At 39.4% G+C, this 25397-nt stretch overlaps 1 protein-coding gene across 9 annotated transcripts in view; it reads left to right on the plus strand.

Annotated features, from left to right (window-relative positions):
• Window positions 1-25397, plus strand: part of TRIM9 (tripartite motif containing 9) — a 116544-nt gene that overhangs the window by 59040 nt on the left and 32107 nt on the right. For all 9 annotated transcript variants that reach the window (XM_017668975.3, XM_017668983.3, XM_017668969.3 and 6 more), the window contains exons 2-4: window positions 2527-2622; window positions 4854-4976; window positions 24296-24406. In XM_017668975.3, coding sequence (XP_017524464.2) covers window positions 2527-2622; window positions 4854-4976; window positions 24296-24406 — 330 coding nt within the window. The remainder of the gene's footprint in view (window positions 1-2526; window positions 2623-4853; window positions 4977-24295; window positions 24407-25397) is intronic.

Here is a 25397-nt window from a genome sequence, read left to right on the forward strand (position 1 = left end):
AAGGTAGGAGGCATTCTTGGGACTGAACGTAGACACAAAGAGGAAATCTGCATATAGCTTTGCCATATAAAATCCTGGGAATGGATGAGGCCAGCACTCTTTGTCTACTAGAGAATAATTTTTTTAAGTGCATAGCAGCGCCTTGTCAATAATTCTTAATGGGTGTCAGGTCTGAGTTAAATTACACAGTCAAGTAATTACAAGACTGCAATATAAGAAATCAGGTAGCTTCAGGTTCTGTGTAGCTGAATGAATTTGGCTTCTGTACCCTGACCTCCAAATGTGGTTACTAAGACATAGGTTATAATAAAAAGGGCAAGAAAACTGTGATAGCCCAGAAAATTATTGCTCACTCAGAAAAAGAAGGGATATGTGTTCTAAAATAACAATAAAAAAAAATCTTCCCTAGAATGTGTCTCTCATTTTATTGCCTGCTCTTCCAAATGAGAACTTCTTTCCCTCCTTCACCCACTGGACTCTTGGAACAAGTTCTTGGAGAGAAAATGTTTATCACAAATTCTAGGTGCAGCATAAATAAGTAAGTGGCCCTTTCAGCAACTATAGACTCACTTTGTACTTTTTTTTACTCAGCTGTGTTGGTCTAGCCTCCCAGAATCTGAGTACCTAGATTAAAGTACAAGTGATGGAGAATATTCTCCAACAGATCCTCCTCCAGAATCTGCCCTGCAAATCCCTCCAGTCTGTCAGCAGGTGTTTATGAACAGGAAGAATGAAGGTGAATGAGTGTTAACAACAGCCAACATATATTAAGCATGCACCATGCACCAGCAGGGTTCTGGGCTTTAGATATAGCATCTCATGCAATGCCCATAACTCCCAAAAGTAGTATCCTTATCATTTTATGGATGAAATCAAACTATGTGTGCAAGTTTGAACAACCAGTAACTGGCAGCATTTATGAATTCAGAATAGTTCCCTTAACCACTACCCTTAATTACCAGGAGATTTCACATTGATCAATGCATTAAACCCTCACAGCAACCCACATACAAAGTATTATTATTATTCCCATATTTTCCACTGGAGCAACTCAGGCAGAAGTAACTTTCCCAGTCATAATAAGAGACAGAGCTAGAATTTGAAGCCTTCCTAAGGCTATGTTATTTCTGCCACCGTACATTGCTTCTACCAAGAATTTGGTGTGCATATTTTTAGAGAGATTCATTGCCCACCTTTGTGTTTAATAGGACAAATGTATGAGAAAAACAATCATAGGCCTAAGAAATAAATTTCTAAGATTCTGTCCTTTTATTGCAAAGAAAGAGTAGATGAGGCATTGGAAGGAGAATGGACTTTAGGTTTCAAAGAAGACATTGTAGAAAAGGAGTTTGTCTCTGTAATTTACAGGAGGGGTGGAAGGATATGCCCAGGCTGCTAGGAGAACACATTTTGTATCCAATACAATAGTAATGGCTGCAAGTAATGGAGAACTCCAGTACAGGGACTTTACTAGAGTTAATTTTTCTCACATGACAAGAAACCTAGCAGTAGGAGACTTCAAGTATTAGTTCAGCTGTTCAAAGATGCCTGTGGAACCCAGGCTCTTTCTCCTTCTACCTTACCTCTCTTATGTCGGCCTGCTCCCTTACCTTTCTTATGTCGGCCTGCTCTTCTTGAGAGTCACAAAATATCTTCCATGAAGTCAAACAAAAGGGAGGAGGCTGCACCAGCTGCACTGGTCCCATGCAAGCAGAAAAGCAAGAGCTTTCTCAGACCCCTCCGGCTCCAGCCAGTTTTCACTTAGGTCTCATTGACCAGCAATGTGTCCATGGCCATCCCAGCAGACAGGGAGACTGGGAAAGCAGGTACTTACCTGGACACATGATCCCTCCAGCAGAACTGCATCCCCAAATGGATGGGGCAGTGTGGGAAATCAGGAGAGAGAATACCTTGGCTAGGAGGTGAATGTGGAGAGGAGTTAGGGCAACAGGACAGTACTTGGGAGAAGGAAGATGACCTTGAGGAGGAGGACTGTCACCATGCCCTTTGTATCTGTCATTACATTTCAGTGGCCCCGGAGCATCACACCAGTGCTCCAACACCTCCCTCATCATCCTATTCTTGACTCTCTTTGTTCTTTCTGCTCCAATCCAGACCAATAGCACTTGGGCTAAATAATGTTGATAATTATCAGATCATCTGACTCACTGTTTGTTGTGGAGTTTTTTTTTAACTTTAAATTAAATAAATTATTGCTGAATTAATTAAGCAATGAATGACTTGAGGAAATTCCAGGCAGATATCAGCTGGTGAGGGCCTTTGACTGCAATGGCCAAAAGTTTCCATTGCTTCCAAGGAGAAACTACTCAGAAGCCTGTGGGAGGCATCTGGATGCCATTATTACCAGAATCCTCATATACAGATGTTGGCTATGCAGCCCAGGCTTGGATAAGAGGAACCTGAGGAGGCTGAGGACTCTTGTATCTTGGATCAAAACAACCCTGTGTGGCCTTTTTGCTACTTTGTGTGATTACAGCTCTGTGGTTTCCTGCTTTGTCTTTGCAGAGCCAGCTCTCGCAGGCACTGAACGGGCTATCGGACAGGGCCAAAGAGGCCAAGGAGTTTCTGGTGCAGCTGCGCAATATGGTCCAGCAGATTCAGGTACTGGCAGCGCCTGAGGTAGAAAACCAACCAGTGGGTTAAGATGTAACTGTGTAGTGGGGGAGTTTGTCTGTTTCTTCTCTTTTATTTTTATGTGTTGTGGGGAAACTCCAATTTTTTTTTCTTCTCTGTCTCTTCTACTACATACAAGCAAAAGAACAGACCAGGTTCAAACATACCCCCTCTTGAAGTAGTTAGGTTTTGCCAAGAAGCCTGCAGCACAATCTGGTTTTCCAAATGCCTCTTGACTTCCACACCGAGGTCCTAATTCTCTACTAACATGTGTGTAGAAAGAGGCCACTTTGTATTCAAAGTCATTATTGCTGAGTTTTTTAAACTCTATAGGTTCCCAAAGCACCTTGCAATGATTATATCTTATCTAGAGGCAACCAGCAAGTCACATTTTTCCATTTCCTCCTTTCTTCCTTCCCTCTTTCTTTCCTTCCTTCCTTTCCCGTAGTAACACTTCTCTTCTACTGAGATACTTAAGTATTTTTCAACTATGATTCCCTAGTGACTGTAATTTCAAGTTGCTTTATTTGAGCACAATGACCCAAAAATCAGCCAGCCTTTGAAAGCCTGAGTTCTCCACTATAGCTAAAAGGGAGAAGCCATAAACTGCATGAGGTACTGAAATAATGACCATCTGTACTGCTTATTGTTCTTATGTTTTAAGATGTGCCTCATAGAAATAACCTTAGTTTTGGCCTCCAGAAAATTGGTTTTCTGAGTCAATATTTAATTGATGTCAAGACAGAAATGTCTTTTAAAATGTAAGCCAGACTTTCAAGAAACTGCACACTGATTTCTTTGCGTTTTTGGCAGACATGCCCATGTTAACACTTTTGATTCCCTAATAACCTAAAGGTTGTACCCTTCCTCCTGTTTTCTAAAGCAACAGAGTTTACCAATCATTGCCATCTTTACTTTTGCTGGCATAAAGTGGGCAGCCCCACTTGCCTCTGCACCTCACCTCTTCATCAGAGCAATGCTTTCTTTCTGCTCTAAACTGGAGTCTACCAGGAGAAGGCTGTTCACCTCCCTCCCTGTAGTACCCATCATGGGACATGCGAGCTCTTTAATGCTGTTTTCCAGGGGATTTCTCTGAGAACTCAAAAGCAATTGCCATGGAAGTCAAAACTTAACATTTGAAGAAGTCATTACTCAAGCACTTACCTAGTGCACACTTTATATGAAGAAGACCTTACATTTTAAAAGTTACCAAAAACCTATCAGTAGATCCTCATATTAAGAAACATAGTTCTTAATGACTTTAAGAACAAATTAAAATTTGATAAGCTAAGCTCTTCCTTCCTTGACTACCTCTAAATGTTTATAGTTTACTTAGTTGGGTGCTGTTTTTTTCAGTGCTATTAGTGTATATGTGAGTATTCAGCTTTCATTTGCTATAAATTATAATTGTTACTCAGATTATGGTTTGAGAATCAAAATTATGTATAACTTATGGAAAGAATTACCTTTAATGAATGCTTATAATTTAATGAGAGAATACTTAAAAGAAATGTCTATGGTATGTACAGATTTAAATCAAATTTAAGAAATTCAGAGCCAGCATTCAGCTTAAAAATCAAAGGGAAAGTGTAATTCATTTAGGACATGGTTGCCTTTCCCCCACAAACTGTTGGTTCATATCTGACTTTTACAAGGGTGCTGCCTGTTACACACACCAATTGTTCTTAACTGCCTGTGCGTTCATGACTGGCTTTCTAAGTGAAATGAGTAACTACCTTTACCCATGATTGTTCTTATAAGCTTGCTGTCATTGGATTGTTGCTTATTGAAGACCATTGCCATCCTCTTTCTTCTTTCTTCCCTTGAGTTTAATGATTCTTTATCTCTCATGCCTCAAGAATACACCATTTGTTGAGGCAACCAGCCTTTCTGAATGCCACTTTCTACCATGCATAATTGGACATATGCCAGCCTTCAAAAAGAGTCATGTTCAACTTTACAAACTAACACTGTGGAGATGATTTCCTTTTGATAAAAAAAAATTATTACATAATATTTATCCTTTTCAATCTAAATTTAAAATGAACACTACCACTGTAGAACTAAATTTACCCAATTATTTTTTAAATACCTAATGTGCATTGTGGACAGAGTTCTTTTTCATTCCCTTCAGTAGGGAGTCCCACTCCCCAAATATTTTTTCTGGCAGCCCCAAGTGCCCAGGGCTTTGTTGCTAAGGGATGTGCTCTCTCATACAGGAGAACAGTGTGGAGTTTGAGGCCTGCCTGGTGGCCCAGTGTGATGCCCTCATTGACGCCCTCAACAGAAGAAAAGCCCAGCTGCTTGCACGGGTCAACAAGGAGCATGAGCACAAGCTGAAGGTGAGCACTGCACTGTGGGAGAGCAGAAAGCCAAGAACTCGGCTCCCAGGGCCGTGATGTGCAGGCTAGCCAGCTGGGCAGGATGCCCACAGCCTTGGGTGGCCAGTGGCCTGGCCAGCAAGGAACAGGCATTCCTTTGTTCATCACTCACTCCTCCATTTATGTCACCAGTATTCACTGAGTGACATCTCTTGAGTCCAGAATTGCTCTGGGTGCAGATATAATAAAATAAATTGGAATCCCTGTCCACATGGGGTTTATACACTACCAGAAGGGATAAACAATAAGCAAGATAAGTAAGTAAACTATGCAGTACTTAGTAAAAAGTGCTAAGAAAAAAAAATAGGAAAAGGGCCTAGGGAGTGCTAGCAATGGGGACTGATACTTTAGACAAGGTGGCCAGAGTGACCATGCACAAGCAAAAGGTATTTTTGAAACAGGAATGGAATCTATGCTTTCTAGAAAACAAACAAAATTTGTCTTAACTTCTGAAGTAAGCTGTGCAATTGGACAGTTATACAGACTTTTGCCATCACAAAACGGAATCAATTGATTATTAGTCTGAGGCCCTACTGGCAGAAGGACTGGTCCTCCAGGAGAGATCTGATGCCCCATTCATTGCCCCATTAGAGCAGGGCAATGAGATCTGAGAGCAGGCTGGAGAGATGAGAAGACCCAGCAGAAGGGAGATTAGAATTAGGCAGTCAGCAGGGGTCCACATATGTGGCCAGTAAGCCTCAGGGTGGCTACCAGTGGGTGGAGGGAGGGTAGTGTGCAGCACTGGCCTGGGATTGGGGTGGAGGGAGCAGTGAGGTCTGACCATAGGTTCTCTGTTGGGGTCAGGCAGTCGACATCATGGAGCTTCAATAGTCAGCAGCAGTGAGGGGACCTAACCTCAAAGGAGCTGGTGGCTGGGGAATGGCCCATTAAGTGCCGCATGTCTCCAGGAGGTCTGAAACAGGCTCTAGTCCCCGAGAACGAGAGAAAACCCCATTTCTAAAAGAAGGGGATTCCAATAGGAGAACCAAGGAAGAGTTTCAAAATGAAGAAATAAGAGAACACAGGTTATAAGACTTGGGACTAAAGCTTGCTGGTAGGGAAGCCTCTAGCAGGGCCAGTAAGCAATTGGTGGTTACTGGAAGCAAGACAAGAAACCAGTTGCTAACTGGGGCATGAGACCTGAGCAAGACCTGCAGCAAGACTGGCAGTGCTGAGCCCTGAGCAGCAGAGCTGCCAATCCTTATTGTGGGTACCACCCACACACACCAGGGCCCAGAGCCCCACTACCCATCTGCTGCTCCTCAAATACACATTAAGAGCCACAGACCTGGTTCTTCCTTCCCCAAAGTCAGGGCAATAATGTGGTTGGAATATAAACCTTCCTCCCCTGCCTTTGTGACTTACCCAACTGTCACTCTGAGGGGACTTTGGAATTGAGGCAGGCAAGAGGCTGAGCTGTAACAACAGGGTTCAAGACAGAAAGGGCTCTTGAGGGCTGCACCCCATGGCGAAGTGCACTGGCCTGACCAGCTCCGGTGCCGTATTGGTGCCCAGTCTCATTGACTGTTCCTGATGACACAGAAACAGCACAGTTTTATCAAGAAGAGGCACAGCAGATTTCTTAATAAAGAAAATTGCATGTTTTGAAGTTGACTCTGAACCAGGCATTTGGAAGAAAAGTACCAGGGCTCTAATGTTCAGAGAGCTCAGCCTGTTGGTTGGGACAGCAAACCAATGCTGGCAATGGCAACGCTCCTTCCAGCAATGCCATCTCTGTTTCCCAGTGTCTGGGTCTAAATAAAAGACCCTCTCAGTTCATCTTAGAATAAACCCAAGCCCCTGAGGGGAACCACGATGACCCCAGCTCCATGGAGCCTTTGCACTAGAACCAAAGGTCATGAGGAAGGCACTGGGCTTTCCTAGGGAGGCACTGCTGTGGCCAGTGTCATGCATAGTTCACGAAGTGTTGATGACAGTGAGATTTACATAGGTGGCTTTCTCTAGCTTAGCAATTTCCAGACTTCCATCACTTAATGTCTGTTATTTGCTTTTGAATTCCCTAACTTACCATTGGACTGTGTTCATGGTAACATGTAACAATTCCTAGAATACAAGGGAGGAAAGTAGAGGCAGGATTGAAGATACTGTTTTTTACCCAAAAACTTCCCTGAAGGTTTTACCACATGGGTATCAATCTTACACATTTAGCTGCAACAATCTGGGAAATGGTGTTCTACTCCTTAAGCGTTTTCATTCAAGATAGTTAGATCAAGTCTGAAAAATTCTTCCAGAGTCACCATTCTTATCTGAATTAAAATCTAGAAATGCTGTGAGGTGCGGTTCTGAGGTTGCCCAGGCAGCAAAGTACCCTTAGCGATCAAGCTCTGGCTTTCATCATAATAGCTAACATGTGGGGATACGTTCTTTAAGAACACTATACAAATTGTTTTGCAGGGATCAACACATTTATTCCTCCCAACAGCTCTACAGGATCATTCTTACTATTGCCCCCATTCTAGAGGTCAGGGAAGCAGGGCATCATGATACTAAGAACTAGTCCAAGAACCCAGACTTCCAGTCCTCCTAATCTGGCTTCACAGCCCAGAACCTGGAACGCGCACTGTCCTGCCTCTGGCTGTAAGAGTACAAAGCAGAGAGAAGGCATGTCCCCATCCCCATCCTTCCACCAGCCAATCAGCACCTGAGGCACACCTGCTAGGAGCCGAGGGCTGGGGTACAGGGGAACAGAGGGACACAAATGTGACTCAAGAGTAGTCCTCCATCATGGAGCTTTAGTTCAGTGGATAAGTCATACCCACAAATGGCTCCAGCCCAGGTAGGAAATGAGCTTCCAGGAGAAGGCAGTCCATGCCATAAAAGTTGTGAGGAGGAAAAAATTACTTCTAGCTGAAAGGTCGCCTTTCACCTCATGGAAGAGCTGGCACTGGAGTAAGCCCAAACTTTGGGAGGTGTGTGTGGAGGGCAGCTGACAGTCTTGCCTGCAGGAATCAGCAAAGCTGTGAGGGAAGAAGGTGGTGATCAGTACAGTGCACCCTGGTCTTGCTGCATCCAGTCATTAGGACCTGTGGATGTTTTCTATCTCCACTGCCTGCTATTACATGACTAAAAGATTGTCACTATAGCCCTTCATGTTAGCACCCTTCAGAAATCCAGAACTTTTAAGTTATATATATATAGGAAATCAAAATACCATTTCAATCACAGAGCTATTTAAAATAAAACACAGTTGTCTTTGGTAAAAGAGCTGGACAGCTGGGTTTCCCTTTGAGTAGTGGATCATCCTTGTTAGTGTATAGCCATAAAATTTTAACTTTTTATCAATGAAAATCTTTTTTATAACATTTCTTGGCATCTTTAAACAGAATACACTGAACAGTTTCTTAAAAGGCATAGGGTGGCTACAGTGGCAACTCTGTAGGTTTCCTATATGGGAGAAACCTAGGAGCAGCTATCTGCATGAAAGAAGGAGTCAAAGCTTGAGAAAACATCACTTAACCATGTCAAAAAGTGGCAGAGAGGCATGAAAGCCCCCAAGCCTCCCTCCTTAGTGTTGCCTCTGCAGGATGGGACTGTATGAGCATCAGTTGTGGGCTGTGTTGTGGGTACAACCTTACCGTGTCATTGGGACTCCATGTCTGGTGATGGTCCACTGGACTGATGGCCTGCCCAGGCAGTAGCAGCACTGAGCAGATGCGGCTGCCTGCTCTCATTCCACCCTGCCCAGGATGGAGTTCCCTGCCCCACATCCCAAAGAACTATGGAAATAAGAGACAGGTGGCCCATCGTCCCCTATGGCAGCAAAGCTGTTCTGTCTTCTGTCTCAAGAAATTTGTTTCTCTGATGTTTTTAGCTGATTGTTTCTGTTACTGCTTCTAAAAACAGCCAGCAGTGCCAAAACCTTAACTGATAAAAGCCTCCACATCTCCCTCCCTCTGCTTTCCCCCCACCTTTTTCCTTTCTTGTTACTTCTGTAGCTACTCATATTTGTGAGAAAAGACTGGCCCTTTATAGACATCACTTGCCAAGCACAGTACTTCTTTCTGTGTCTGCTGGCTCACCCATCACTCCCAGTCCAGTGGGAATAACCTCATGGTCTTCCACTCCCCTTTGGCAGAGGTCTCTGGGGGCCTGCTTTTTGCTGACAAAGAGGAGAGTTGTGTGTGTGTTTTTCTGGCAACTTTCTTTTTTTTTGAGCAATCCAGAAGGCTAAGGATGCTGAAAAGCAAGTGTGTATAAAGACAGTTTTTATAATTTACTCATGCTCCTCTCTGAAAGCACTGATTGCTTGAGCAGATTGAATAGTTCTGGTTCTGAAGTAAGATGGGGCTGAGTGGTGAAGAGCCCAGATTCTGTATCACAGAGAACAGGATGTGAGGACACACTTTATCACTGACATAGTTTCTAACTGTGGGCAAGACTAGGCTCAGTTTATTTCACGTGTGTGGAAAATAAGGCTAGAAGTAGTTTTCACCTCATAAAGCATTGTAAAGCACTTAACATAGTACTTAATAAATATTAGCTATTATTATTGTCTATCATAGAGAAGGAATGACTGGAAATAAGGTTTCATTCAGCACACTGAAGAAGTGCTCCTAGGGACGTTCCATAATACCAGAGTTCATGGTATAGTGTTAGCCTATACATAGGTCTGATTGTCTCTGAACCTACGAAATTCTATAGCAACTTGAGTTCATAATTGATGATCCTCTAAAATAGTTCACAAAGTTTGGCAAGCTTTTTTTAAAAGCTAAAAACAAAGGCTTTGAGACACATGCAGATGTGGCCATATTTTAGGAACACTGAAATGTAAATTGTAATTAGTACTATTCTGTGGTATAAAAAACACTGGGAGCTAAATATCTATTATCAGAATGTAGTTAACTAATCAAACATCAGAAAGCTGCTAGAGAGAAAAATGCTTTTGAGCTTTCAAGAAATATTATTAACTCATATTTGGGGCTACTTGGACAATATCCCTACAATCAGCAGAATAAAACAGATCCCCAGGTTTCTTGTCCAAACTATGTTTTGTTAACATCCTTCCCAGGGCCTCCTTAGCTGAGTTAGACCTTAAAATACCCTCACTGTCTGTAATCCTCACAGGCAACCTGTGAGAGCACTTAAATTAAAACGTGTTCTTAGTGATCTACACTTTTCTCAAGAATTTTACAAATGTTATTATTTTATTCTTTGGTAAGCCCAAAGGAATATTCTGAAAAACTCTACAATTTCCATGGGTGATTGGTAAATTAACACACCAACAAAATTACTCATCAAGAATGCTGAAAGATAATGATAATACTTCCTGTTTTATAGAACTTTTCATTTTTATAGAGGGCCTCCATTCCCAATTGTAGTTATCTTTAGAAGGCTTGATTTTGCATCCAACTGTACTATTGTGTTTCCTTAGCATTATTATCTTTGTTATTATTTACCATGTGTTGCCTGTTAGTTCCCATTGTATTTGCAAATAATTAATTACGTGGCTTTATCATTAAGAATACACATTTACACTAAGAATATTATTGGCTTGTCAAATTGCTTACTTAAGCTGTTTGCCATTTCTTCCTAATAGGCAAGTAGTCCTTTGATGTAGAGAGAGAGAAGGAGGGCGGGAAGGGAAAGGGAAGGAAGAAGGGAAGGAAGGCAGGCAGAAAAGTGAGGAAAAGATGGAAGAGGTGGAGGAGGAAGATCCTGACCTCACCTCTTCCCATGGATACACCCAGACTGCAACTGAATATAGAACAACTCTCACTGAGAATGACGAAGACTAGCAGAACAGCTCTTCCTCTGCTAAAGATATAAAGAAAAAGCCACATCAAGAAGGGAGGAGGGGCAGAGATGAGGTTAGGAACCAACCCCCCCACCCCCATCCCCAGCACCCCAAGCAGAAGATATATCACAGGTGTGGAGGTCCTCCCTGAGGAGCAAGGGGTTCAAGCCTCACATTGGGTACCCACGGCCTTTGGGATCTGCACTGGAAAGATGAGCCCCCATAACATCTGACTTTGAAAAACAGTGGGGCTTAATTCCAAGAGAACCAGAGGGCTACAGGAGCTGAGACTTTGCTCTTTTTTTTTTCTTTATTGAAGTATAGTTGATATACAATATTATATTGGTTTCAAGTGTACAACACAGTGATTTAATAGGTCCACACATTATTAAATCCTCACCCTAACTAGTGCAGTTACTATCTGTCAACATAGAAAGATGTTACAGAACCATTAACTATATTCTCTATGTTATACTTGCATCCCCATGACTAATTTATATTATGATTGAGATTAAGTGCCTCTTTCTCCCCTTCACCTATTTCACCCACTGACCCCAACCCTTCCATGGTAACCACCAGTCGCTTCTCAGTGTCTATGAGTCTACTGCTGTTTTGTTCATTTTGTTTTGTTTTATTTTTATACTCCATAAGTAAGTGAAATCATATGGTATTTATCTATCTCCACCTGGTTTATTTCACTTAGCATAATACCCTCTAGGTCCATCCATGTTGTCACAAATGGCAGGATTTCTTTTTTTTAATGGCTGAATAATACTCCATTGTGTATATGTACCACATCTTCTTTATCCATTCATCTATTTTGGTTGCTTTCATATCTTGGCTATTGTGAATAATGTGGCAATAAGCATAGGGGCACATATATCTTTTTGAGTCAGAGATTTTGTTTTCTTTGGGTAAATTCCTAGAAGTGGAGTTACTGGGTCATACGGTATTTCTATTTTTCATCTTTTGAGGAAACTCCATACTGTTTTCCATGTGGCTGCACCAGTTTACATTCCCACCAACACTGTAGGAGGGTTTCCTTTACTCTACATGCTACCAACACTTGTTATTTCTTGTTTTTTGGATAGTGGCCATTCTGACTGGTATGAGGTGATATCTCACTGTGGTTTTGATTTGCATTTCCCTGATGATTAGTAATGTGGAGCATCTTTTCATGTACCTGTTAGCCATCAGTATTTGAGACTCTGCTCTTAAAGAACCAGTGCGAAATCCAGCCCAGAGATAACAGTTTGAAGAGTGTCTGAACCATACATGAAGATATACTGACTAATTTTAACACACATGCTAGAGGAGCATGGATCTGAAGGAACTTTTTCTGGGAATGAAAGCACTGGTGGGCACTTTTTTTTTTTTAACCCTCCTTCACCTAGCAGCCCTGATACTCATGGATGCCAGGTCTGACACTCTCCATCTACCCTGCTGGAAGCACTTGTACCACCCTGGCATTCCCCTGTGGACCTTCCCTGTCCAACTTGCCCACTCTGGCAAGCATGCCTCCAAAGTGGTTCCTGCCCTGCCACACCAGTAGGCAGCCTCAATAAGAAACAGTGCCCCTCCCAGGGAGGGAAGGGACAGCCCCACACACCAGCAGGTCCACAACAATAGTTGTGACCAGACCTCAAGCCAAACACACTGATGGCTAACTTTACCCACCAGCATGCCTTCAGCACTTGCAACCCAGTCACAGGAGGGCACATGCAACCTACACAGGGAATACCCCTGGAATACCTGGTTCTGGTGACCAGAGGGGATTGCACATCTGGGCCCCACAGAACACCTTCTGCATAAGGCCACTACCTTCAAGATGGGATAGGTCTGCATCCTGTAATCCACCAGATAAAGAACTCAAAGTAATGGTCATAAAGATAGTCATCAAACTCAGGAGAAGAGTGGAGGAATTCAGAGAGAACTTCAACAAAGAGATAGAAAAAATAAAAAGAACTTGTCAGAACTTAAGAATACAATAACTGGAATGAAAATAACATTAGAGGGACTCAACAGCATATTACAAGATGCAGAAGAACAAATCAACTATCTCAAAAGCACGGTAGTGGAAATCATCCAAGCTAAAGAGCAAGAAGAATAAAAAAAACAGAAAACAAGATAGGTTAAGGGACCTCTAGGACAACATCAAGCCTACTAACATTAGCATTATAGGGGTCCCAGAAGAAGAAGAAAGAGAGAAAGGGGCAGAAAACCTGTCTGAAGAAATAATAGCTGAAAACCTCCCTAACCCGGGGAAGGAAACAGGAATCCAGGTCCAGGAAGCACAGAGAGCCCCAATCAAGATAAACTGAGAGATCCACACTAAGACACATAATAATTAAAATGTCAAAAATTAAAGCCACAGAGAGAACCTTGAAAGCAGCAGGAAAACAGGAACTAATTCCATGCAAGAAAACACCCATAATACTATCAGCTCATTTATCAGCAGAAACTTTGCAGGCCAGAGGGAGTGGCATAATATATGCAAAGTTCTAAGGGAAAAACCTAAAACCTAAAATGCTCTATCCAGAAAGGTTCATTCAGAATTAAGAGTTTTCCAGAGAAACAAAACTTATAGAAATTCATCACAACTAGACCAGATTTACGAGAAACTTCAAAGGGAATTCGTTAAGTGGAAAAGGAAATGGCATAACAGATGTAAGAAAAAATTTCACTGCTTAAAGTAAACATGGTAGTAGATCAATCATATATAGAGCTAATGTGAAAGTTAAAAAACAAAATTTGTAAAAATCAACTATATCTACAATAATTAGTTAAGGGATACACAAAATAAAAAGATGAAAATATCAGAGCAGAAATAAATGAAAGGGACAAAAAGTAAAAGCGTTCAGTGACAATAAGAGCTGGTTCTTTGAAAAGATAAACAAAATCAGTAAACCTTTAGCCAGACTCATCTAGAAAAAGAGAGAGGACTCAAATAAATAAATAAAATCAGAAATGAAAGAAGTTATGACTGATAATATAGAAATACGAAGGATTATAGGAGATTACTATAAACAATTACATGCCAACAAATTGGACAACAGAAAAAAATGGATAAATTCCTAGAAATAATCCTCTAAGACTGAATCAGGAAGAAATAGAAAATCTGAACAGACTGATTACTAGTAATGAAATTGAACCACTAGTCAAAAAACTACCAACAAACAAAAAGACAGAACCAGATGGCTTCAGAGAAAAATTCTACTAAACATTTAAAGAGTCAATACCTATCTTTCTCAAACTATTCTAGAAAATTGAAGAGGAATGAATACTTCCAAGTTCATTCTACAAGGCCAACATTACTGTGATACCAAAACTAGACAAAGATACTACAAAAAGGAAAAATTATAGACTGATATCCCTGATGAACATAGATGCAAAAATCATCAACAAAATATTAAGCAAGACAAATTCAAAAATACATTAAAAGGTCATTATCAAGTGGGATTTAATCCAGGGATGAAAGGTTGGTTCAATATCTGCAAATCAATCACCATGATATACCACATTAACAAAATAAAGGATAAAAATCATATAATCATCTCAATAGATGCAATAAAAATATTTCACAAAATTCAACATCCATTCATGATCAAAATTCTCAACAAAATGGTTATAGAGGAATATACCTCAACATAATAAAGGCCATATATGAAAAACCCACAGCTACCATCATACTTATACACTGAAAAGCCAAAATCTTTTCCTCTAAGATCAGGAACAAGACAAGGATGTCCACTCTCACCACTTTTATTCAACATAGTACTGGAAGTCCTAGCCACAGCAATCAGAAAATAAAAAGAAATAAGGCATCCAAATTAATAAGAAAGAAGTAAATCTGTCACTACTTGCAGGTGGAATGATACTATATAGAGAAAACCCTCAAGACTCCACAAAAAACTATTTGAACTAATAAATAAATTCACACTTCTGTTCATAGTTTTGCTGTCAACACCTCAAGCCTTCCTCAAAACAGGTGCATGTTTTATTTATTTAATAGGCCTAAATGATCCATTTCTTGATTAAAAACTCAAAGGATGAAATACTTACCCACACTTGCCAATGTGGGTAAATTAATAATACTAGTACAAAGTATGGTATCAAGAGAATGGAGGAAATAGTTGCCTAAAATAATGTTAGAGGAATGGTGGTATGTGAGAAATTTAAAATTCTCTTCCTTAATTTAAATGCCTCTAAGTTTCAGTGAATATAATGATATACAGGAGATAATATTCTACTCTAGGAAAAAAATTACTGGGTGAATCTAAGGCCAAAGTATTTCACTTTACTCACAAATAAGCATCAATTGGTCATTCTGCTTCAAGACATGATGAGACACATAGAAACTCCCCCACCATCCAATACTTTTGAAGAATAAATTCTTCAAGTTTGCATCTTTAAAGAATGTACCTTAAATAGAAAAAAGAAATTATTACTTATAATTAGGAGAAATTATTTTTAACTATAATGGGACAATATAGATGACAATTAAAAAAAAGAATTTCTTGAAGTAGGAAAGAAATGTGTCAATATTTACTTAAACTAGAAATCCATTAGTGATATTCCCTCCAGAACCCATGATGAGAGAGAATAGTATGGGAAAAAGTATTTATTAAAATAAAGAAATAAAAAATTTTGAAGAGCCACATGTAAGATGGAGAGAGGTGATAGAGGAGAAGGAAGGGTGTGAAGATCAAAATTGTTTAAGATATTTAAATTTCCTTTAATTAAACTCAGTTCTTGCTGCTGGTTGTATTACATGAGCCTGAATAGAGGTAGAAGATGGAATGGGAAAATGTAGTTGTGGAAGGCCAAACAAAATTTTCATTTGTGTTATCTAAGCTATAAAGGATTGCTCTATGCTACTGAAAAAGTCTGAGCATTTAACGGGACACAATAGTCTATTCTCAACTTCTCCTTTTCCAAATCAGTGTCAGTGTCATCCCCTGACCCAAGAAATCACCTTTACAAATATACCACTTAACAAAATAAAACTGTTCAAATGATCTATTGCACCTGCCATCCAGAGCAGAGGGTGACTGCTGAAAAAGTTGTGAAAGCCTTCTCTGAAACTACGGACTACAGATTAATTCATTGTCCCATGAGAGCTGTTTTTAGGCTTTGATGCAGATGAAAGCAGGAAGATTGTTTCCCAGTCCCTATGTGCCATTCCTGCAACTTGCACATTTCCTTCTTGAGAAAAGGAACTCTTAAAGTACAGCCAGCTACAAACATGGTGCCAAGGGTTTCTCAGGAGCAGTAGAGTAACTGCACAGAAATGTGGAACTCAAAGGAAAAGTAATATAACCTGGCTTCCTAGGAATTGTTTTCCACAAAAAATATAATATAGAAATAAATAATTATAAGAAGTGGTAGAAATAGCACAGTGAAGAAAGTAGTGTAAGAGAACTGATAAAGATACTCATTTAGAAAAAAAAATATTTATACTTTTAAAAGATCTGATTATCCAGCTGACATCCATAAGATGGGAAATCTTGCTAAATTAATTCAGAAACTAATTAAAACACAGCTAAAAACGCTGCTTCTGGGAACCCCATAGTTTAATTTTTAGTAGTGATTTTTATCAAAGGCTACTGTGACCATCGTAAATGGTCAATTAAAATGTAAAAAGATGAACCAGAATCCACTGTAGCAACAGCAGGAGCTGAGAGCCAGGAACTCAGGAGTATTGAGTCCTTCCAAGAAGTTTGAACCATGGAATATGGGAGCCAATGGCAACCCCCCACTGAAACTCACCAGCTCTTTGGCAGTGTAACCCTGAAGCTTCTTAAGAGTTGCCAGGAAGCTTCAACACTCAGAAAGCTTCTTTGGCACCAAATAAGTCTTGCTTGAGAGAGGAATTTATAGAAGCAGACAAAGAATTTTATAAGGCCTGAGAAACATTTATTTCAGCACATTTAGATAATAAAATTATCACTGAGCTCAACGCTTTGAAAAGTAAGCACAATAATTATGTCTATTTTGCCTTAAAGCTAACACTTTCTGGGTTACAGTGCTCAGATCTGGTCTGTGCTTGTTATTAAGACTTTGAGAACCGGTCAGTTACGTATAGTCCTTAGGGCAAATGCTATTTGGATAGCTAATGGTGACTGTTGTGTTTTCTTCTACCAAGCTACCAAAATATAAAAGTATTTTCTCAGAGCAATTAGGTAAGCCTCATGTAACAGAAAAGAGCAACATATTAACTGTAGGTCCCCTTGTCTTACATTTTTAAATGTTTTACTTATGGGTGTTTTTTCCCTGGAAGCAGTAACTTAACCTTCCTGTTTACTTCCTGATTAAAAAATAAAATACTTTGCATTCCTTGAGTCAGACTGACAGACAGTGGTGGTAGTTTGGTAGAAATGTACACAATATTAGAAGAAAATTAATTTGCCAGTGAATTTTAAATATGATCCCCCTACTACCATGCCACCAAAATCACAAATCATCCTCATCAAAGTTAGCTTCTTATACCAATTCCAATAAGGAGATTTTAAATCCTACATTTTATTTAATGTTTTACTTACATTAAAAAGCAAGGCCAAATCATGTCAAAAAATTAGGAAACTCCAAATAGCCAAAACATCTTGAAAAACGATGAAGTTGGAATTCTTACACTTACTGATTACAAAACTTACTACAAAGCTACAATAATCAAAAAAAGTTGGTACTGGCATAAAGACAGACACACACCACTGATAAACTCTCGCATATGTGGTCCAATGATTTCTGAAAAGGGTGCTAAGACCATTCATTAGGAAAAGAGCAGTTTTTCAACAAATAAAGCTGGGAAAAATGACTATCCACATGCAAAAGAGTGAAGTTGGACTACTGCCTAACACTGTATACACAAATTAACTCAAAATGGATCAAAGAGTTAAATGTAACAACAAAAACTGTAAAACTCTTAGATGAAAACATTGTCCAATGCTTCAGGCACTGGATTTGGTGGTGATGTCTTGGATATGACAACAAAGGCATAGGCAGCAAAAGAAGTAGACAATTGAACTTCAGGAAAATTTATAAATTCTGTACATCAAAAGACAACAAAACAAACAGCCCAATTAAAAAAACATGGGCAAAGGACTTGGACAGACATTTCTTCTCAGAAAATAGACAAATAGCCAATAAGAACATGAAAAGATACTCAACATCACTAGTCATCAGGGAAATGTAAATCAAACCACAGTGAGATAACACTTCACACCTATTAGAAGGGCCATTATTTTTTTAAAAATAGACAGTAAGTGTCAGTGAGAGTGTGGAGAAATTAGAATCCTTGCACATTGCTGTCAGGAATTTAAAATGGTCCAGCTGCTATGTAAAACAGTAAAAAATTAGAATAGACTTGCGATATGATTCAGCAATTCCACTTCCAGGTATATACCCCAAAGAAGCAAAGCAGGGACTCACACAGATATTTGTATACCAATGATCATAGCAGCTTTATTCACAATAGCCTAAAGGTGGAAGCAAATGTCCATCAATGGATGAATGGATAAACAAAATGTGGTATATACAGTTGACTCTTGAACAACACAGAGGTTAGGCATGTTGACCCCCCGGGCAGTTGAAAATCCACGTGTAAACACTTGATTCCCCAAAAACCTAACTATTCATATCCTACTGTTGACTGAAGCCTTACCAATGACAGTCAATTAGCACATATATTGTATGTTATATGTATTATATACTCTATTCTTACAATAAAGTAAGCTAGAGAAAAGAAGATGTTTCTTCAAATTGCACAAATCACAAAAATTATTGCAATATATTTATTGAAAAAAAATGCACATATCCGTGGTCCCCTGCAGTTCAACACCATGTTGTTAAAAGGTCAACTGTACTTACAATGGAATATTACTCAGTCTTAAAAAGAGGAAAATTTACAAGAGATAAAGAAGGACATTACATAATGATAAAGTGGTCAGTCCAACAAGAGGATATAACCATTACAAATATATATGCATCCAACACAGGAGCACCAGCATATGTGAAACAAATACTAACAGAATTAAAGGAGGAAATAGAATGCAATGCATTCATTTTAGGAGACTTCAACACACCACTCACTCCAAAGGATAGATCCACCAGACAGAAAATAAGTAAGGACACAGAGGCACTGAATAACACACTAGAACAGATGGACCTAATAGACATCTATAGACCTCTACATCCAAAAGCAACAGGATATACATTCTTTTCATGTGCACATGGAACATTCTCTAGAATAGACCATATACTAGGCCACAAAAAAAGCCTCAGTAATTTCAAAAAGATTGAAATTCTACCAACCAACTTTTCAGACCACAAAGGTTTAAAACTAGAAATAAATTGTACAAAGAAAGAAAAAGGCTCACAAACACATGTAGACTTAACAACATGCTCCTAAATAATCAATGGATCAACAACCAAATTAAAATAGAGATCCAGCAATATATGGAAACAAATGACAACACAAAGACCCAATTTCTGTGGGACGCAGCAAAAGCAGTCATAAGAGGAAAGCAATCCAGGCATATTTAAAGAAGGAAGAACAATCCCAAATGAATAGTCTAATATCACAATTATTGAAATTGGAAAAAGAAGAACAAATGAGGCCTAAAGTCAGCAGAAGGAGGGACATATTAAAGATCAGAGAAGAAATAAATAAAATTGAGAAGAATGAAACAATAGAAAAAATCAATGAAACCAAGAGCTGGTTCTTTGAGAAAATAAACAAAATAGGTAAACCTCTAGCCAGACTTATTAAGAGAACAAGAGAGTCAACACACATCAACAGAATCAGAAATGAGAAAGGAAAAATCATGACAGACCCCACAGAAATACAAAGAATTATTAGAGAATACTATGAAAACCTATATGCTAACAAGCTGGAAAACCTAGAAGAAATGGACAACTTCTTAGAAAAATACAACCTTCCAAGACTGACCAAGGAAGAAACCATCCAATTATCAGCAAAGAAATTGAATCGGTAATCAAAAAACTACCCAAGAACAAAACCCCCAGTCCAGATGGATTTACCTCGGAATTTTATCAGACATACAGAGAAGATATGATACCCATTCTCCTTAAAGTTTTCCTAAAGATAGAAGAGGAGGGAATACTGCCAAACTCATTCTATGAAGCCCACATCACCCTAATACCAAAACCAAGCAAAGACCCCACCAAAAAAGAAAATTTCAGACCAACATCCCTGATCAACGTAGATGCAAAAATACTCAACGAAATATTAGCAAACTGAATTCAAAAATATATCAAAAGGATCATACACCATGACCAAGTGGGGTTCATCCCAGGGATGCAAGGATGGTACAACATTCAAAAATCCATCAACATCATCCACCACATAAATGAATAGAAGGACAAAAACCACATGATCATCTCCATAGATGCTGAAAAAGCATTTGACAAAATTCAACATCCATTCATGATAAAAACTCTCAACAAAATGGTATAGAGGGCAAGTACCTCAACATAATAAAGGCCATATATGATAAACCCACAGCCAACATCATACTGAACAGCGAGAAGCTGAAAGCTTTTCCTCTGAGATCAGGAACAAGACAGGGATGCCCACTCTCCCCGTGGTTATATAACATAGTACTGGAGGTCCTAGCCACGGCAATTAGACAAAACAAAGAAATACAAGGAGTCCAGATTGGTAAAGAAGAAGTCAAACTGTCACTATTTGCAGATGACATGATATTGTACATCAAAAACCCTAAAGACTTCACTCCAAAACTACTAGAACTGATATTGGAATTCAGCAAAGTTACAGGATACAAAATTAACACACAGAAATCTGTGGCTTTCCTATACACTAACAATGAGCCAATAGAAAGAGAAATCCGGAAAATAATTCCATTCAGAATAGAATCAAAAAGAATAAAATACCTAGGAATAAACCTAACCAAGGAAGTGAAAGACCTATACCCTGAAAACTATAAGACACTCTTAAGAGAAATTAAAGAGGACACTAACAAATGGAAACTCATCCCATGCTCATGGCTAGGAAGAATTAACATCATCAAAATGGCCATCCTGCCCAAAGCAATATACAGATTTGATGCAATCCCTATCAAATTTCCAACATCATTCTTCAACAAACTGGAACAAATAGTTCAAAAATTCATATGGAAACACCAAAGACCCCGAATAGCTAAAACAATCCTAAGAAGAATAAAGTGGGGTGGGTGGGGGATCTCGCTCCCCAACTTCAAGCTCTACTACAAAGCCACAGTAATCAAGACAATTTGGTACTGGCACAAGAGCAGAGCCACAGACCAGTGGAACAGAATAGAGACTCCAGACATTAACCCAAACATATATGGTCAATTAATACATGATAAAGGAGCCATGAACATACAATGGGGAAATGACAGTCTCTTCACCAGATGGTGCTGGCAAAACGGGACAGCTACATGTAGGCGAATGAAACTGGATCACTGTCTAACCACATACAAAAAAGTAAATTCAAAATGGATCAAAGACCTGAATGTAAGTCATGAAACCGTAAAACTCTTAGAAAAAAACATAGGCAGAAATCTCTTGGACATAAGCATGAGTGACTTCTTAATGAGCATATCTCCCCGGACAAGGGAAACAAAAGCAAAAATGAACAAGTGGGACTATATCAAGCTGAAAAGTTTCTGTACAGCAAAGGACACCATCAATAGAACAAAAGGTACACTACAGTATGGGAGAATATATTCATAAATGAAAGATCCGATAAAGGGTTGACATCCAAAATATATAAAGAGCTCACATACCTCAACAAACAAAAAGCAAATAATCCACTTAAAAAATGGGCAGAGGAGCTGAACAGACACTTCTCCAAAGAAGAGATTCAGATGGCCAACAGACACATGAAAAGATGCTCCACATCGCTAGTCATCAGAGAAATGCAAATTAAAACCACAATGAGATATCTCCTCACACCAGTAAGGATCACCACCATCCAAAAGACAAACAACAACAAATGTTAGCAAGGTTGTGGAGAAAGGGGAACCCTCCTACACTGCTGGTGGGAATGTAAATTAACTCAACCATTATGGAAAGCAATATGGAGGTTCCTCAAAAAGCTCAAAATAGAAGTACCATTTGACCCAGGAATTCCACTTCTAAGAATTTACCCTAAGAGTGCAGAAGCCCAGTTTGAAAAAGACAGATGCACCCCTATGTTTATTGCAGCACTATTTACAATAGCCAAGAAATGGAAGCAACCTAAGTGTCCATCAGTAGATGAATGCATAAAGAAGATGTGGTACATATACACAATGGAATATTATTCAGCCATAAGAAGAAAACAAATCCTCCCATTTGCAACAACATGGATGGAGCTAGAGGGTATTATGCTCAGTGAAATAAGCCAGGCGGAGAAAGACAAGTACCAAATGATTTCACTCATCTGTGGAGTATAAGAACAAAGAAAAACTGAAGGAACAAAACAGCAGCAGAATCAGAGAACCCAAGAATGGACTAACAGTTACCAAAGGGAAAGGGACTGGGGAGGATGGGTGGGAAGGGAGGGATAAGGGCGGGGAAAAAGAAAGGGGTCCTTACGATTAGCATGTATAATGTGGTGGGGGGGGCATAGGGAGGGCTGTACAACACAGAGAAGACAAGTAGTGATTTTATAGCATCTTACTACGCTGATGGACAGTGACTGTAATGGGGTTTGTAGGGGGGACTTGTTGAAGTGGGGAGCCTAGTAAACATAATGTTCTTCATGAATTGTAGATTAATGATAACAAAATTTTTTTAAAAAAGAGGAAAATTTTGGCACAAGCTAGAATATGGATAAACCTTGAAGACATTATGCTAAGTGAAATAAGCCAGTCACAAAAGGAGTAATATATATGATTCCCCTTATATAAGGGTCCTAGAGTAGTCAAATCCATAGAGACAGAAAGGTTCCCAGGGGCTGGAAGGGAGGGGTTAATGTTTAAAGGGTACAAAGTTTAATTTAGGAAGATGAAAAAGTTCTGGAGATAGATGGTGGTTAAGGTTGCACAACAATATGAATATATTTAATGTCATAGAATTGTCCAACTAAAAATAGTTAAAATGGTAAATTTTATGTTGGGCACATTTTACCACAATAAAAAAAATTAGAATTGAAGATTAGCAATAATGAATGGATGAAATGTCAAAATTAGGAAGAACTCAAATGGCCAAAAATAGGGGAACAGGAATGGTTTTTTTAATTATATAACCCACTCAGTAGGATATTTATGTATCCAGTAACATTTACTGATGGTGGCAACATGGAATATGATACAGTGTTAAGTGGGAAGGGGATAAAGCTGTCACATATGATGACTGCAGCTATAAGTAAATCTAGCTTAAGGGAAAATCTAAAAAGGAATATCAAAATGCTTTAAAATTTTGAATTGAAGGGTGAGATGATCTGCTTTTATTTGGTCTATTTTCCAATTATTTTTGAAAGTGGATATAATAATCTTTAATGGGAAATAAATTTATAATCAAACCAAAAAGATGAAACAAATAAAAGTTTTTAAATAATCATTATTAAAACCCCTTTTATTTATTATCAGAGAAATCTGGAATGCTGGATATTTTTGAGGTTTTTGCAAAGTGGTATACATATCTAGGTTGGGAGTAATTGAGGTTCCTAGATAGAAAACCCTGTTCAACTCAATGCTTCAAAAGCCATTTCGAGATTTGGCACTGAACAGAAGACACAAAAGATGAACATCTCCAAATAAAGAAACTTTTCAAGTACTGTCATGTATTTGACACTGGGCAAAGGCAACTTCCCAGAGGCAGAAACTGCATGTTCAGAGAGATCCTTATCTAGGTTAAAGCAGACTTACAGCTTGGCAAGTAGAGCCTTTAAAAGTGCTTTCCAAAATGAGGCTGTGATTGATTCTAAGTGGATTACTGTTAAAACTAATTCTTCATCCATCTTTCTCAGGCTTACTTGTTGTCATTAGCTCATTGTTTTCCAGCAAGTTTCCCCTCTAAGCCCCACCTCAGCACCCCCACAGAGAAAGAGAAATAGAGCAAGAAGGAACTGGGTTCAGATGGTGACATCTGCTCTTCAGAAAGGACAGGCAGAGGGCAAGAGAAGGTGGGCCACTGTGTTAAAGAGCAGAAACTGTAGCCACACCTCAGGTTTCTCAGCTCCTTTACAAACACACCACAACTTCCCATATATAGCAGCTCACCGTAGTCAGCTTCCCAGAGAAGGGGAGCAAGGGGGACCTGTCAAAGATGCGCCTTAAGGCACCCAGGAAACCAAGTTCCCAGGGTTCTAACATCTGCCTGCCTTTCTGATGGGTCCTACTGCTGCAAGTCCTGTAAGAGCCCTTATCCAATCTGTCTTCCAGAGCCAATGTCCACAGCAGACATTACCACAGATATTCTCATAAATTTAGTCCATGGTGGTCTTGGTTTGTGGCTTGAAGAAGCTTTCCAAAGTCCCAGTTTTCTTCTTTTCTACCCTCTGGCACTTTGGACCATCCTGTTCTCTCATCAATTCTAGGTGGTTCGAGATCAGATCTCTCACTGCACAGTGAAATTGCGGCAGACCACAGGTCTCATGGAGTACTGCCTGGAGGTGATTAAGGAAAATGATCCTAGTGGCTTTTTGCAGGTAGGTGTCCTCTAGCTTCTGTTTCAGACCCTCAATGTCCCATGATACTGAATCTCTGACACCAAGGCAACTCCCAACAGCCACGGCTGGGTCCCTCCATGATGAAACCCACTTCCACACTGTGATGTATACATGGGTGCCTTCAAAACCCCAATGACATCCCAGAAGTCTGCCACTATGTGCTACAAGATTGAGAAGTACATGGGCTTATTTTTATTTGCTTTTGTTCATGTTTAATCATGAAAACATAATTTCCTATAAGTTTCTGCAAAGCAAAGTTATTGCTTGCCTTAAGTTCCGTCCTTTTCCACTAATATCTTGGACAGTTTTGCCAGCTAGAAATGTCTAAGTATGCAAGGTTTCTACCTTCTTGACACCTCCAAGTAGCCAGTAAGTCAGTGATTTCCTAAATGGCCAATAAGTCAGTGCTTTCCTAAACAAAGTGAAATTTTTTCATTCCTTGGATGTCTCATGATTTCTTCAGTGTTGTTTTAGTGAGATGCTCTGGTGTCAGCTGAATTTTAGTTAAGTTTTGATCCCCATGATTAAGGGACGTTTTATTAAGAAATATATTGATCCTTTCCAACTCACATTCTACCAGACTGGCTGAGTGAAAGAGGGAGACTAAATATAAGAAATGAAAGAGTTTTCTACTGAAGAATAAAGGGATAATATGAAGATAATGTGCTTAAAGTGTACAAAATTCTATTTTACAGATTACCATATGCAGCCTCTCTAAACTATTTTGCAAAAGTCATTCCCCAGTGTTGATAGGACACCACACCTTATATTAGGAACTTAGGGTTGTTGGTTCCAGTAGGATTAACCCCAATCTCCAACATATTAAATTGGGGGCTTTTAATCAGTCATAAATAGCATGGTCGTATATCCAGGTTTGCCTATTAGAGCAACTAACAGCTGCTAGTTATTTTTAATGCCCCTCTCTAACTCATAAAAGCATCCAGATTTGCAATAAAAATTATCGGTCACC

This window comes from Manis javanica, chromosome 8, assembly GCF_040802235.1.
Source record: "Manis javanica isolate MJ-LG chromosome 8, MJ_LKY, whole genome shotgun sequence".
Classification (NCBI taxonomy): Eukaryota; Metazoa; Chordata; class Mammalia; order Pholidota; family Manidae; genus Manis; species Manis javanica.